General features: G+C 39.0%; 4 protein-coding genes across 4 annotated transcripts; 1 reads left to right on the top strand and 3 right to left on the bottom strand.

Moving 5' to 3' along the window:
* Window positions 1-111: 111 nt before the first annotated feature.
* BATDEDRAFT_85161 (uncharacterized protein) lies at window positions 112-3,752 on the bottom strand (the record flags this gene model as incomplete). The annotated part of the gene is made up of 4 exons (XM_006676107.1): window positions 112-321; window positions 411-2,279; window positions 2,378-3,319; window positions 3,405-3,752. The coding sequence occupies 4 exons, from the start codon at window positions 3,750-3,752 to the stop codon at window positions 112-114; spliced, it is 3,369 nt and encodes a 1,122-aa protein (XP_006676170.1).
* A 582-nt stretch (window positions 3,753-4,334) lies between these two features.
* On the bottom strand, window positions 4,335-7,769 carry BATDEDRAFT_85160 (uncharacterized protein; the record flags this gene model as incomplete). The annotated part of the gene is made up of 5 exons (XM_006676106.1): window positions 4,335-5,019; window positions 5,116-5,320; window positions 5,401-6,364; window positions 6,477-6,572; window positions 6,672-7,769. 5 exons carry the CDS (start codon window positions 7,767-7,769, stop codon window positions 4,335-4,337), a joined length of 3,048 nt encoding a protein of 1,015 aa, XP_006676169.1.
* An 885-nt stretch (window positions 7,770-8,654) lies between these two features.
* Window positions 8,655-11,946, top strand: BATDEDRAFT_22503 (uncharacterized protein; the record flags this gene model as incomplete). The annotated part of the gene is made up of 11 exons (XM_006675521.1): window positions 8,655-8,700; window positions 9,389-9,429; window positions 9,564-9,707; window positions 9,780-9,815; window positions 9,905-10,225; window positions 10,303-10,397; window positions 10,462-10,580; window positions 10,681-10,792; window positions 10,887-11,349; window positions 11,448-11,591; window positions 11,716-11,946. 11 exons carry the CDS (start codon window positions 8,655-8,657, stop codon window positions 11,944-11,946), a joined length of 1,752 nt encoding a protein of 583 aa, XP_006675584.1.
* Window positions 11,947-13,250: 1,304 nt separating this feature from the next.
* BATDEDRAFT_18712 (uncharacterized protein) lies at window positions 13,251-16,551 on the bottom strand (the record flags this gene model as incomplete). The annotated part of the gene is made up of 2 exons (XM_006675139.1): window positions 15,305-16,551; window positions 13,251-13,669 (listed from the first exon to the last, which is right to left on the bottom strand). Coding segments are annotated over exons 1-2 (1,659 nt in total), but the record flags the coding sequence as incomplete, so codon positions are not given.
* Between the last annotated feature and the right edge of the window lie 66 nt (window positions 16,552-16,617).

The raw sequence follows: 16,617 nt of genomic DNA, 5'->3' as shown, positions 1-16,617 counted from the left end.
TTTATTCGTCTGAAGTGAAACAGCCAATAATATGGACCAAAGCAGTGATCTGATAAAGCGTGGATGATCGCCATCAAAGATTAGGTCAAAAAACTGGGAAACAAGTCTTGTTTATTTATTCTTTTTGGTAGTAGATTTTTTAGCAAGCAGCTTGGGAGGTTGAATAACAGTACCAAGCTTTGTTTGAACACGAGGTTTAACCAATTTACCGTGCACGGATTGGGTGTTCCATTCTCGTCCCAAAGGCATTTGAATCATGCGCTCATACTGCTCACTAGTATAGAATCCATGTGGCAACTCAGGTAGCACATATTTTGAAACCTAAACCAGTGCAAGTTAAAATTCAATCAATTATCTGAAAATACAAAAACGGATTTTAGCTGTTCAATCAAGTCATTCCTATTATTTACCTTTGACATCGCTTTTGTATTGATTATAACATGCGATAGGTCCGAGTCCGCGCGTCGTGGACCACTTTTAAGAGAAGTAGCAGCCGTTGGTGTATCTGTCTTCTTTGACCCTTTTTGTTCATCTCCTTTTTTGTGCTTGTTCTTTTTACTATTTCCCGAGTTCAGCAATCCAGGTCCAGACCAAGATCCCCATCCAGGAACTTCAACAGGTGCAACAGGTTCATCTTTCATTGTGATCCGCTTCTTTTCTTCTTGAAAATCAGTTAGTACATCATCATTTGCAAACGCCATCCGCATCAAATCAACTTGATTTAATGCAGTCGCATGCAATTTGTGCACCATGGCTGGCCGTGCATTCTCTGCTCGTGCTTCTACATCAGAATCAGTTTCAGAATCATCTACTACAGACGTAAACTTGGCCCCGTTTTGTTTAGATAAAGTGGATGATGCGTTTTTTTTGTTGGATGCAAAAGAGGATGGTTCATGTGTATTAGGAGTGGGTGTGGCAGGTTTTTCATCCTCGAGACCTTCCAGTTCTAATGAATCATCATCATTGTCATGCTCATTCAATACCTTGCGTGTTTCACGTACTTGCTGGGAGAGTTTGGCTTGAGCTTTGTTTGCCTTGTTAATCTTTCGATCGTGACTATGTGCACCAGATAAAGATTTTTGAACTGCTGTTTCAGATACTGATGTAAGCCAAGGATTTGCATCATCATCACTTTCATGATGTTGATTTTCTGAAGAAGTTTTGTCGAGTTTGTTTGGCTTGGTAGCAGATTTATTTGAAGGTGCCTCGTGAATAGATTTTGATTTGCTGCTTTCAATTGGATCTAATGGTTTAGTCACCTCCGTAGACAAACTGGGAAAAGCAGCAGGTTTGAGGGCAGTGATCTTGGTTTTGTTGGCGTCCCCAACAAATGTAGATTGCTTTTCATCCTCCAAATCAAACGATTCAACTTTGAAAAGGTGTTTCTGTGACTTTTCCAAAGGTATATTGTTAGACTTGACGTCAAGCCTATTGCTCTTGAATGTTGATGTTTTAAAATCAATGGTAACTGGACCTGAGGCTCGGACGCTATGCAAATTCATGTCGACATCCATTTTAAACTCCTCAGTATTATCATCATCAAAATCAAGGGTTTTAGCGCCAGACGAGCGAGACTGAGGTCCAAACACTTTGCGACCAGTATTTCCATCCGATTGACTTTTATCGACAGTGCTATTAGGTTTAACCACACCATCATTCTCGTCTTCTTCGCGTTCCAAATCCAATCGTGCTTGTTGAGCAAGCTCTCTTGCCTCTTTTTTCTGCTGAGCCAACCCACGCTGCATAAATTTCATTGAAAGCAGTCCTTTTCCAGAACTGTTGTCTTCGTCTCTAATTTCTGCATCAAGAGCATCCAGTTGACTGATTCCTTTACGTCGTGCTTCAGCAGCATCCTCAACAAACTCTTTACCATCCAGATCCAATGCAAGATCGGCGTATCCATCAGAATCGTCAGAATCAACACCACGAATGCGACGTTTCAGCTCATCATGTTTTTTTAGTTGGAGAGCCAAAGCCTGGCGAGATTCAGAATCTATATCGTTTTTCCCTAAAATCTGCTTGGCCCATTTGCCTACATTTCTGTGTTTTAGGGACATGCGTTCTTTGGCACGGTCAAGCTCCATTTGTTCAATTTTGTCTTGAGCAAATTCAGGATCAAGTTTTTTGAGTTCCTCGACCGAAAGATTGTCGGTTTTATCCTTTTTCTTGTGGATTTTGTGATAGGTTTTGCTTTTAATCTTGGCTATTCGCTTTTGCTTTTGCTCTTTGTAAAACATGAGCGATCGCATTTTTGCCAGTTCGTTTTGGCGCTCAATCAGCTAAATGGTAAAATTCAGTGCATTGGATTTGTGAAATCGGTAATAAGATGTCTAGTTAGATGCAAACAAATAAACATATGTGATAAACAAATTGATACCTCTTTTGACGATATTTTGTTGAGCTCTAGTTCTTCCATCTCTTTTTGTTTTTGCTCTACAAGACCACTCTCCCGTAGCATCTGCTCAATTTCCTTTTCAAGATCAGTCATTGGCGAAAACTTTCCAATTAGCGCACCGCTAGTGATATGATTTGTTTGAGAAAGGCCCATGGGAAAAGAAAGCGAATCTGCTTCACGGTTTTTCTTGACGACTGCGGACCATTTAGACACCTCTTTTTTGGCTTCGAGATATGCAGCTTGACGGTTTAAACGATCTTGTACAACATGTGGAAGAGGTGCAGCCACAGCTTGCTTCTTTCCCTCACGATCATGAATTTCGAGCTGCTTTTTCAAGTTATTGAAGTTGATATCATCGTCAATTACACCCACCAAATCATCAAGCTCGATTTTTTTGCGAGAATGCAATGTATTGGATTTAGACTTTGCTTCGAGTCCAAATTCTGATTCGCCAAATGCTTCTGTGAATTCAGGTAAGCGTTTTCTCTTTCGAGAAGCATCGCTTCGGTCGTTACTCATGTTCTGTATGAATGTGGATAGCTTGGAAAGATCTTCAGTATCTCCATCAGATTCGTTATTATCGCTATACATGATATCATGTAAATCAGTCGAATTTGCATTGTCATCATCTGAGCCTAGATAATCAGAGTTATTGGAGAGTAACATGGAGAAAGTGCTACTGGCTTTAGACTGATTGTTAATAGATTTGTGGTGATTGCTGGGCTCGCTTAAAGTAGATTTCAAAATGTCTGGTTTTGTCTGAGAGCCGCCATTTTGATTAAGCATATCGGAAATATCCATATAGTCACCATCGTCTGCCTGATCATCCTCACTGTCCTCACTATCTTCACTCTCGCTTTTTTCATTGGTTTCGTCCATGTTGATGCCATTGGAATTGTCTTGCTTTTTGGTCTTTTTTTCAGTCTAATCACCCATCAAGCACATACCACATGAATATATAGCCAATCGATAAAAACCATCATAATGAAGCATATTTAAACAAACTCACCTTTTTGGTCTTGTTTGATAAAAAAAAGATGCCATATTTTTCCTCGTCACTAGAATTGAATGCTTCGCTATCATCGAGCTCCTCGTCGTCTTCCTCGTCAATTTCATTTACAGTAAAGTCAATGGTACCAACGTCGTCCAGAGTGCGTCCGACTGCACCACCACCACCACCTCGTCGAGCAAGAATTTTTCGAGCATCCTCATCCGAATCAACCTCTTCATACATATCTTCTGCATCTCGAGAAGTTGATTTGAATGGTTTGCTATCTTTACGAGGATTTTTGATGTGACTGCTCTTGCGATTGCTACTCTTGTGTGCACTCTTTGTCTTGCCATATAGTCCAACCATTGTATCAATATACTATATATGTTGCTTGTAAATCTGTCGAGTATATAACGTTGACTAATTCTTGTATCGAAATGGGTTTAAATTGAAATAAAATCTCGCAAAAAAAAGTCGGTTGAAAAAATTCAAATATCCGACTTTTTACATATTTAGTTAATATGAACAAACTCAACTGCTGATGAGAATGTTTGTGCAAAACAATTGCCAAATATGTTAAAGAGAATAATAGTCGATATGAAGAGTACTCGCATAAAGTGCATGCAAGCCTTGAATCGCATAGTAAATCTTGAATGGCATTCAAAACACATGAGCAAGCATTGAATATTACAACGGATGATTCAATGATTGACTCTTTGGAATAGATAATGGCTGAATAGTCTTACACTTTCTTATTAGAAATCAACATTCTCAATTCTTCAATAAACAACGTTCATCATGATGTTCATTTATTTACGAGATTGTTCCGCTTTATAATCAAAATCTCTATATACGAGGTTTTATAAGCTATTCAGGATAAATGAACAATCCATTGCAATTCATCATTTGAATTTTAGTAAACTGTCTTGCTTGATTCAGACACCACAGTCAGGTTTTATCCTCCATAAAAACAAGCTTGCTTCTATCTATACTAGACTGAAGCGTATGGGAATGCTGCAGAATTTTATCTTGTCGAATGATGACATCTCCCATTCTGGACACTTCACCACGTAATAGACTGACTTCGTTTAACAAACGCCACAAGACAGTGAGATTCGCCATTGCTATACAAAGCATGAATACAAGTACAATCAGTAAATGGACTGATGAAACTTGGGTAAAGCCTTGCGTATTTTTGGGGTTTTGTTGCAAAGCAAGTGGTCGAGTGTCAACTGCGCCAGTGTTGGCATCATGTGTTGCATTCGTTGATACTGTTTGTCTGGCTGGTGACTGACAAGAAACACGATCATTTGAAACAGTACTGTCTTCAACCTGAATATCATTAGCAGTGCTGGCAGAATGGCGTGATTGAAGTTTAACCAAGTCTGGGTTTTTTGTAATATGAAGTCGAAGAGCTGTCAGTAATGATATCTGGTATGCTTTAAGACCTTCAGGAATAGCACGATCAATAGCCATTTTGATCCATGTTGATTTGGAATACTCAATATCACAAGATGCTCTCATGCGTGTAATGTTAGGAGAAACAAATGTTAGGCAAATACGGGTGATTGCCTCAAATGCCGTCCCAGACGGTACATCGGGTGTTGTGTTGACTGAACGAATGCATACCATTCTAAATAACAGCGTTCAAATATGATAAATTGAGTGTAGCCCTGTTAGCATAATGGGCCAGATAGTAAATAGCTACCATCAAAAAGGCTCAACTCACAAATCTGTCTTTTGAACAATCTGATCATGGATTCGACACCGAGTCTCTTTGGGTCCAAGAGGATTGGTCAGGGGAATAACATATTCAACCTTTTTATGCGATCCTAATGTAACACCGTCAAATCCTATTTCGTCCGTCTTTTCCTCGAAATCTTTGGGATCATCCAATACAACACTTTCTGCTACCCAGTCAACACCTTTCAAATCTAAACATTCCCACAAAATAATACATAAATCAACATTACTCATATTTGAAATCGCAACATTCTACACAAAAAATACCCACTGCGATGTTTGCACTCGGTAATCCAAAAATTATGCAAAAACCCTGTAGTGGCAGATTTGAATCCATATAGCAAAACCCACACCGTTTCCAACGGTAGTGGGACATTTGTATCTAATAGTGGCTTCATCTTGGCATGAATTGGATCGCAGCTACAATCAACAGGCTGCGTAGATTCAGGAACCGTACGAGTTTGATGCGTATCCTTTTCAAGCGGGGTTTCCAAAGATAAAGGTTTACTGTCCGATATCATCTTGGACTTTAACGAACTCATAGATGGATGCGGCGCTATTCGTTTTAAAGGTCTAGGTGTATCTGATTTAAACACTACGGGGTGTTTTTGGTGAACAATATGTGCTCTATGAGATACGGGCTGCAAACTGGTGTCGGAAATTAAATCAGAGGTGAACTGTTCTATACTTTCTGCCACTGATTGATTGTCTACAGAATTCGTATCAAATGTGACAAGTTCGGCCAAACCAATATTTTTGGAAAGCAGTAACGATGCCGACGACACATTCTTGTCTGAGCCATACAGTGGTGATATGGTAGGTGGAAGAGATTGTGAGTACGATCGTGGTCGCGACGGATATTGGAAGCCCGATGAAATTTGAGAAACAAATCGCAAATCTGATGTGGGAGAAATTGGCGACATCCAATCAAAATTGTCAAGCTGCAATGAAGATGGTGCTTTAAAATCTATGGGAGAAGTGGCTGTAATGGGTACATATCCCGCAGACACGGTGCGGGAGTGTCGAGAATGAATCGAACTCCCATCGTTTGAACGAGGTATTAGCTGTGGTAAATCAGACAATACCAAATCTTCAGTTTGAGCAAGAGAGTCATCGCTTGAACGCATTTCATTATTAGGCAACTTTGACCGTATAATGTTATTAGGATATCCCATCCAGATACGAGTGGCTAGCTCTAAAGTGGTATCTCTTGTTAAAAAGGTTGCAAAAAAGTGCTACTCGAGTGCAGATTTAAAATATAGAAAATATTGGTGATTGAGTACATGACCAGCTGTATATGTCAAGATCTAAACAATCAGTAAAATTATGAAATTCAACAATACTCACCTTTGTGGTTGTAGTGGAAACCTCGATTGCGCTTGGGATAATCCCAACCACATTCTTTTTTTCCATGGAAATAATGTCTGAATAAGGTATAATGTTCTACAATACCAAACAGTATGCATTAAAAGCGATTAGTAACATCATTGACAGTTTATTTGATGGTTTATTAGCAGCGTACGATATTAAACTACTACTTACAGAATAGGACCAAATAATTTTAGCATTAAATGCTAATCCTTTTGTGGTAATATACAATCTTCCGTGAAGCAGCAAGTCTTTTTGCCATGCACAAGAATAGTCTTCAATCAGAAGCTCGTCGCTTTCCATTTCAGGAAATATTTCATGCATATCTGCATTCCGTTTCATACTTGGCATATCCACAGTCACCGAGTCTGGAGAAATTAGAAACATGGTCGATTCAGTTTCTGGGATAGCAGGAGTGGTAGGTGTTGTCAAATATGAAGTGGGGTTATAGGCAAACCATGATTTATGCGAAGTATCTAATGATTCAGGTGATTCAGTGCTCGTCTTGGTTTTCGGATTAGGTAGTGATGATGACGATGATTGAAATGGACTAGCAGGCTTTTTAAACACAAAAGATCGATCTTTTGTCAAGCCGGCGTCTTTGAATTCAGATGATTCAGATTCACGAGACATGTATGGATATTTTGGCTCAATAGGTACTGATCCGAGACTCGAAGTTCCATGAAATGCATGAAGACTTTCTATTTCACTAATAAATGCACTGGGTGGTGGCATATCATCGATAAACTCGGATGGGCGATATTCATGGGCATAAGAAATACTACGAGGCTTGTAGGGCTGTTTAATACCTGGCGATTTTGAGCCATTAGAATATGCCATAGTGCCAATACTCGATGAGGTTGGTTTTTGACGTACCGGCATGGATTTTGATGATATTTCAGAGTGTGTGGAACTGGGTGTGCTGATGGATCTGAATGAATTTGCAGTGGGTTTTGACATTGTATTTGGAGTATCCTGTTGGTCACTATTTGGAGAATCTAGGATAAAAATAGGTGATGCTTGAGCTGATGTCAATAAATCTGTGGGTTGACCATTTTCAGATGAGTTGAAAAAAGGCTTGCTAACAACAGTATCCGACAAAGTAGATTGTTCTTTGGGACTTTTCAGTGATGTGTCGGGGGTAGCACTCTTTAAAGAGGTATTATCTGTACTCGTGGCAGTGTCCATGATCTTGGAGGTATCAGCATTATCAAAACGATCACTCACAGCCAAGCTGGTGTTGTTCAATGAAGTGTTTTCAATGAATGTCATTGTATCGGGCTGACTTTTCGGTGGTGCTGAATTGCTGCTGGTTCTTGAACGTGATAAAATTCCGGTTTTTAGCATCTGAATAGAGAATGAATCACAGTTTTCAATTAGCATGCCCTTCTATTTACCAAGTCAACAACTTGAATAAAATAGATCGTCACTTGAGTATATAATAGAATGTGTAGATCCAATGCAGTCCAATAACAATTAGATTAGAGTTTAAGCAAAATATGTAAAACATATTATTGAAGGATTGATAACAGATAATCCTATGCAATACAATAAAATAGGACTGTATGGCCACTAGTGCACTCTCCCTTGCTCCCTTTAGTCGGAGATTTACAATGAAAGTCCCTTGTTGCAGTTGTATTCACGTAAAATGAAACCCTCAATCAGGGTGTTGAAATGCATAAACTGTTTTATGAAATGATTGATACCAGTACATATCAAATTTACTGGTCAAGATTGTGTCTTCTAAACTCACTAACAAAGTCGAGTGGCTTCGTGACCATTCTTGCATAAAAAACTGAATAGCTTTAGCCAATTCCATAACTCTTTCATCCAATCCAAACATTGGATGATTAGCATGTATAGCAGCATCCCTACAATCCCTGTTTACATGGACTAGAGCGCGAGTGCATCAGTGATTTTAAGATATGAACAAGAGTTTGATAACATTCCAACCCAAAGTCTGAGTTTAGATTGAGATGAATGAATCTGGTGATCGTACAATGTATGAGCATGTCAAAAGAAGAGAAAGAGATGATTATAGTTTGTATTATATGATGAATGTCTATTGAAGAAGCAGTCAACTTGTAGTATGAAAACGCAATGAATATTTAGCCATTGTATACTCCAAAACAGTCATTGCAAGATAGTATTGCATTAATGACTGTAGCTCGCAACAGGGTCGATAGCAGTATAATAATCCAGTGTAAGTTGAGAGGAGTGACAATAGAAAAAGCACTCACCGGAGCATCATTATTCAATGGTTCCTGATCAATGTGTGTGTCAACAGAGAGTGACAGTTCCTTCTCAGATTGAGTGGTCAAATCCATTGAACGATGTCAAGTGTTGGTTAAAGATTTGATTCTCAAACCAACAAAAACAGAATTGGTTGACTGAACAGATAGAAAGTTGACAATTCAGATTTAGTCTGAAGAATTGTAAGATTGAATCACTCCAGAATCAAACTCTTGCGTTGATAGTCTTGTATTACAATCGTATTTACGTAAAATAAGAATGTCAAAACATAAACCAGCTTATAAAAATATTAATAAATTGATTGTTTTTTGAATTCTAAAGTGACAGATTCATTCAATACAATTCAATACAATCTGTCATTTATTCAATATTGGATTTTCAATACGAATACGAATTATTATTTCAAAAATAAATCGCAAATATTTTACATAAATCTGCCAACTAGTTGATGTCTGTAAACCAAACCAACACCAGCAATCTGCTCAGGGCAATCAACGATCCTCATGCAGTGATTGAGGAATTGCTGTTATCATCAAAATCTCATTCTACACCTGGTAATCTGGTTTCTGTAGAATGTCTTGATCATGTCTAGATTACTAATACTGCATTCATACTCTATTGTCAATGGTTTGAAACAGACTCTGCAACTGAATCTACATCACATAGTGATCATGATCTAGTGCGCTCACACTTTGCTGCTCTGATTCAGTCTTCGACTTTCTTGAGCATGGCATGTCATTCACATCACAATCATAAATGATCGCACTGTACAACGTTGATATTCATCTTACTAATTCTATTTTTGGTTTGTAGATCCCATATCTGACATTGGACAATCAAGGATCTCTTCCAAATCACAGTCTAGTTCGACTCCGCTGCTTTATTCAAGACAATAGTGCATCGTTTGAAACTTATCCTAGCAAATGCTCCGTTTTCCATGCTACTACTGGTGAAGAGGTATGTTATCTACTGTTGATAAACTGGAATCTGTTTGCTTTTAAAAGGTCGTTTAACTCTGCAGATTTGTAGAAAATCATGAATCTGATTTATAGAGATACAGTCGAGGTGAGTTGTTGAACTATTTCTATTTTGGAATCGGCATGTACGATATCAGCATCTAATTTCCAACTTTTTTTCTGTAATAAACTCGAAAGCTTCCATGGGAGTTTCCAATCAACAACTTGAGTGCCATTCGCTCCTTTTCTGAAAAACAGCCTTACTTTTGCTTTGCAGTTCCAGCAGAGGCCGAATGGGTGAAATCTCACATCACTCCTTCTACTCATGAAACTGACTTGACACAATCGCTCGCACGTGTTGAAATTACGAGCCAAGATTCTATTGCTGCGTCGTCCAATCCATCGGATCTTGATAAAATGTACCACTTGGCCGTATGTAAGGACGGTGCACAGGCTTTTCAATCGTTGATGAAAATGAAAATGGGCCATGCTGATCCCACTCATGCCACGATTGTCAAGGTAGAATATAAGGCCATTCTTGCGTTATAATGCTACAATGTATACTTAAGATTACTGACATCAACGTTGTTGAATAGACATATGGCAATGAAGAATTTCAATTGAATGAAATTATCGAGGTTATTGGAATTCTAGATAATGCAAAATTGGATGCTATTGAAGACAAGGACATGTAAGACTGCATTGATTCAAACCAAATGTGTTGTCAAATATTAACACTGCTACAACTTTTACAGGTTAAATGAAATATCCTTGTCCAGCATGCTGCCTTGTGTTCACGTAATTTTGTCAGAAAAACTTGAAGGAAAACTAGTCAATCCATTGACTCGTATAATCTCAAATCCTCTGCCTAAATGTAAATTCTACTCTATTTAATTTCAGATGGTGTTGATTAGTTTAAATTGCAATATATCAGCTCAAATTTTGACCTTGTATTATTATAAATCTTGCTATAGTTTCTGAAGTGGCCCAAGCTCTTCGACAAACTGCTATTGATAGCCTGCAAGGTTGTTTGATGGGCGATGCACTTGCGGCTGAATATATATTTTTACAAATGTTTTCTCGCATGTAAGCTGGTTTAATTATTGATATGATGTTTTGGTTTGCGTGTCTAAATATTCAAGTTCACATATCACTATATATGCCATCATTTTTGAACCAGTACAAGTCGAGCTGGAGGAACTTTTCCTGTGGGATATCTCCCCATCAATCTATGTAATGCACCGCCAGCAGCCAGTTGCTTTGCTACGTCACTAGCATCTGCACTCCATCTATTTGTTCCACATGTCCACTATCTTTCCATGAAGCTTGAGAATCTCAACACAGGGCTTTGGATTGATGCAGATCAAGCTCGATATAATGATCAAGTTGATTTGGGTTGCGCAACGGCCGATCTTGGACTGTGTGCTGGTGCTCTGCAGCTTCCTAATAGCACACTACTTGTCGTGGATGAATCAAGTCTTACTGATGGAACGCTTGTTGATCGCGGAGTGAAAAACATTAAAGCCATTGGAAACGTTATCCAAAATGCAGAAGTGTCATTTGGAGTTGGATTAGGAGGATCCATTCAACGTCCAGTCGACTATCGCGTTTTGGTTATCAGTGAGGGAAAGTCTATGTTCAAGGTAAACCTGCTATTTCTTTGTACACTGACTATAATTTTATCAGATACTTTAGACTTACTAGAAGCTATTTGTATTGAATGTGTGATCGTTCGATTTAGGAACTTTGTACTATCCCCATTCAGACTGATCCCAATGGCTCATACTATACACCTGCACTTACACAGGATCAACTACACCTTTTGCGAATATGGATTGAAGAAACTAAACACGGAGAGCCAGACTTTGAGCCTAGCATGGACGAGGTTGGTATTGTTTTGATAAAACTTGATATAATATTTAAAATCTATTTTTAAAATAGACTTGGGATCATGAACTGAGTTGGATTTATGCAACTAAACCTTGTTTATTTCATTGATCCAAAAACAGAGAATCCAAAAAGAGTTTACTGAATCGCAACAAACTGCGAGAATAAATAACTTGCCTGTGGATGATGGCAGTATGCTTCTTCAGAGACTCAATCTTGCGCAGCTATTGTGCAGATCGTATGGATTGGGTCAAATGAATGATGAATGCTGGAAACAGGCAGGTAAACTTGAAACTGCGCGTTTGGCTCGATGTGCATCGTTTACAACCAGAAAAACATCAACTGCTAAATGACCGATTTATTATGCCCAGGACTCGAAATCAAGTCCATTAAACACTGTTTAAGCCTTTAAATTTTACTTGAAATGGTTCCTATTAAATGAAATAAAATGCAATGTATCTCATTCGCAGCTCAAGATAAATGAAATGAAAGGAAATATTTATATTTCAACTCAATTCTGGAATGTTCAATAGATATCTTGTGGCATCAAGTAGCCTTTCGGAAACAAGAGTTTTTGGTATGTAAAATTGCACAATTGTTTTAGATGAATGTGCAGACTATATATAGATAAAATGTTGAAAAGTGTCAATAAGTTAGACTATGATCATGGTACAGGAAACACGATGAATAGATGCTTCTGCTACTCAAATCCACCGATATTTCTAAAAAACATCGCCAACCTCAGTCACAACAAAAGTACAGTTGAACAAGTTTTATACAAACACCTCCCCAAGTACATGACATACACTGATGAGGGTTATTGATAATATCATTTTATTCTCCATAATCATCCTTTTTGTTACTAGCCATCAACTAAGCATTGTGCCATGGCCACATTTGCCAATATCATCAAACATCAATCTTTATCAGCGATTTCGTTTGGAGGTTGAAAATCTTTGTTTTCGTCAGCATATGTCACAGGATGACAACCTTGATCATCAACAGAATCATAAGAGCCATTGTTTGTCATGTTTGCCGACGCACCAAATTCAAATCCAACCTTATTTAAGGTTGGGATACAACTCGAATTCGACTTTTCTTCCAATTGAAATTGCTGCTGCTGTACAAACTGTGGGGTGATATTATCAATGCAAAACATGCCACTTTCAGTACTCTCATCGTGTTGATGATTACCTTCAGAAGGACTTAATAGATATTCGGATGACCGTGAAGAAGTAATAGGATAGGAGCCAGGAAGCTCCATCAACTCATCGTGATGATGATCATCCTCTTCCATATGATTGGGCTCATTCTCAGTAAATGAAGAATGAGAATCTTCCTGCTCGGTTTTTTTTGTAAAAGATAAAGGATCTGGTGCTTCAGCATTCAGATTAAAGGTTTTATGCCCTTTGTGTGCAAGTACTTTTGGCGCTCCATCAGCCATGTATCCATGCAGATGCTTCAAACTCCCTGTAGATGATCTGGCCATTGCAGCTTGGTATGAAGTATTGTGCGTGGATTGAATGGGACCATACGGATCGGATTTCAATTGCTCTTGCTGTCGTCTTTTTCCTTCGTGCTCATGTTGCTCTTGCTGCTGAAGCAGCTTATTTGCATTATAAATACAAGAAAGCAAGTCTTTTTGTTTTCGTGCTCGTCTCGTGTAAAACAAAAGATACGCTGCTTCTGTGACAATACGATCCGAATTGAGGAGAGAAACTGAACTATCGTCACAATCATACCACTTACCATTTAGTGGGTTTTTGACAAAAGCAGTATAATGGCCACCACCAAGCCCACCAAAATGATTCGACACTGCATACAGGTCATACAAATGAGCATCTGTGTCAAGTAGAGACTCGCAAGCCAAAACCTGTGACATGTCCAATCCTTCCAATGGTGCGTCCACCATGCAATCCAACTTAGTGCGACGTGCTCCACCCCGTCCAGTATTTGCAAAACGTTTCAAATGAATAACAAGGATATCTGGTGAAGAGTAAATGTCCAACTTTTTGCGAATAGGTCGATGCTCCATACATTTGCTGCAATACATGGTATCATCACCATCCAGAATTTCTTCGCGACTAAATTCTTTCAAGCAGCTATATAGATCAGATTTAATATTATTTTCGAGCTTTTTATCACTATGGGCTGAATATTCATCCACAAGTGGTGCAAAGGCGCTGGTCGAGTATTTGGGTGTGTTCATATACTGATGTTTAAATGAATCGGTCAAGCCTTGCTCCTCAAATAAATATGTAGCGTTGATATTTGTAAACTCGAGATGAATTTCTGTTTTGGAAGAAAACTCGAATTGTTGAATCAAATGACATGCACTAGCACTTTCAGTTGGATCTGATTGAGAATGTTGAGTAGATTCAATGTACGTTGGTAATTGAGGTGTAATCGATACATCATCAAGAGCGTCGTGCATCGATTCAAGTTTATCAAAAGTCGGATCTGCGTCACTTTTCTGCGGTACTGAATCATTCAACAGCAATGATTCAGAGAAAAGGGAAGATATACCTGAAGAAGCTACACTCGACATACTTTCATTAACCGAGGACGCATTATGAGTCTGTGTTTCTGCAGAATCCACACCAGCCGCATCAATCGAAACAGTGCTCATGTCAACATCAAGACTTGTTGGAACCGGAGTTGTGGCAGCCTTATTGTGCTTTGTATCTTGGATCAAATCTGCATCTTGCATTGGATATACCAAAACGGGCTTAAAAGAAGAGTTGTTTCCAAAAGAGTATAAGCTGCCATAGGAATTTCGAGATTCATCCTGAGAAATCCATATTTTGAACAGATTTGGAATTGGTTCCCATTCATAGCCAAGGTCATGTATGGACATATTAGAAGCATCGTGATTGAACTGGCCACTAAAATCAGCCGCAGTCAAGCCATCTGAACCAATAGAAAATGAGGCTCTATCCTTTATTTCTGGCGTGGACTCGGCTTCAAGACTTGCTAAAGTTTCAGTAAGTTCTGCGTCCATTTCCAAATGGTCATTAACATTCAGCGTATCTGCAGAGTAGTCATGCAAATGCTTCATTTCAGTTTGAGAAGCAAATGACTGATTGGATGAAGAAACATGTGTCTCGTTGGTGGTGTTCATGCTAGAAGATACCGAAGCTTGAGCAGGCGCCGACAAAGTATTTACTGAGGTAACACGGCGAAAAAGTGGATGTTTGGAATATCGACCAAGTGAAGCAGTTGCATGACGATAGAGAATGCGTCCAATTTCTTTCTGAACCAGTTTGGCATCTATGGGTTTGTCAAAAACAATCTTGCTTGGTAGGGCAATGGCAAAAGGATTTCCAAAGTTTTTGTTTGATGGATAGCTACAAGATTTAGTGCCCAAATCTGTAGACTGAGAAGAGGCCGTGTGTAAAAGTGTCTTTGCTTGGATTATGGGACCTTTAGTTTCCAACTCGCTTGTGTAACAAAAATCAGAGACTGGGGTCGAGAGTTCAAAGAGCCAGATTGCATCATTTGAGCCAAAATCTTGTACAGAAGCATCGTCTAAAAATACTTTGTAAAACTTGCATTGGAATATGTCGGCAACCATTGAAAAGGCCGGATCGGTTTGAGCCAACTGGGACCATCCCAATTGTTTAGCCGTGTGGAGTTTTAAATCTTTAACTGTACTATTTTTGGGGACTGTTACAGTAATAGTTTTAGGGCGTTGTGACTGTGTGTGTGGACCAGGAAAAATGTACGAAAGTGCAATGATTTCCAAGAGTACGACTTTGGGTTCAGGAATAGGCACCTGCAGATACATGTATGGATCAAACTTGACTGATACATTAGAACAAATTTGGCAAATGGTTCGATTTTTGAGTTGAGCCTGGAACAGATCTACAATAATAGAATCATTTCGCTTGCAATAGGCATTCCAAGATACTTTGGCAAATTCGTCCTCGGACATATCTTTCATTTCAGGATCCTCGACGTACTCTTTGTTGATAATGCGATTCAAATCCTCATGCAGTCCATCTAGCAAAGACTGAAGCAACTCATGGGAATCTTGCTGTCCGTAGCCTTGAAAAGTAGGATTGAGTTCACCAATGGTATGCTTGAATTCGCGAGGTGAAAAGCTCCGAGGTCGCTCTTGGTCATCACGCCAAAGTTGATGAATTAAGTTTGCGTATACCTTTGGGATGCGACCGTTCATTCCAAGAGGGTTGTTGCTATTAACTTCATTTTTCCAAGATCCAAAAAGAAAGTAGTGAGTGAGTGGAACAGTGTTGCTCAGACACTGTAAAGCAGAATTCATGAAGCACGTATTTCCTAAATTCTGCAAGCCTGTAGTTCCAAACGGTTGATCGATGAGATGATTTCTAGAGTAACTATTATTGATGTGGCTATTTACAAGCGTGGTACTGGTGTTTTCATCACTTTTTGGTGTGATTGTAGTGCGATGTACCTCGAATGGCACAGTAGATAATATAGAAGACGGTACAGCCAATGAAGTTGCATCAGAGCTCACATGCTGTTCAGTATATAGACTTTCAGCATGAACAAGAGTAGAATCATTCAGCATGGTTGATATTGGATTTGAATCGATAGAAACAGTGGTTTCAGGCATGGATGCGATTTGGCAAGATTCCAAGCCATGGTCAGTATAAGCAGATGAATTCTGAGCAGTAGAACTGCTGTTTATGACAGAAATATCTTTGTGAAAAGGAGGATCGTCAGAGGTTGTGCTGATAGCATCTGAGACTACGATTCCTGAAGTCCGATTGGATAGCTTATCAAAAGAAAGAGCGTTGGGCAAGGACATGCTATCGACAGAAGCAATAGAAGGAGCTAATACAGAGGTTCTAACCAAAGGACTCTGCAGTTTTGTATGAGGAGAAACAGCAACAATGGCACACCGCTTATGGTTGGTGTTGATGGGAATAGCTGCGTTACAATTGTCCAGATGATTTGTAGTAGGTATCATCTACCACAACAACAATCAATCAGGCAATCTGCAAGCACTCGAAACCTGCAAAGTTGTCTTTAAGTAACGTGAC

Source organism: Batrachochytrium dendrobatidis (assembly GCF_000203795.2).
Source record: "Batrachochytrium dendrobatidis JAM81 unplaced genomic scaffold BATDEscaffold_1, whole genome shotgun sequence".
In the NCBI taxonomy this organism is placed as follows: Eukaryota; Fungi; Chytridiomycota; class Chytridiomycetes; order Rhizophydiales; genus Batrachochytrium; species Batrachochytrium dendrobatidis.
The sequence above is the reverse complement of the archived record's forward strand: the minus strand, read 5'-3'. Positions and strand labels throughout refer to the sequence as shown.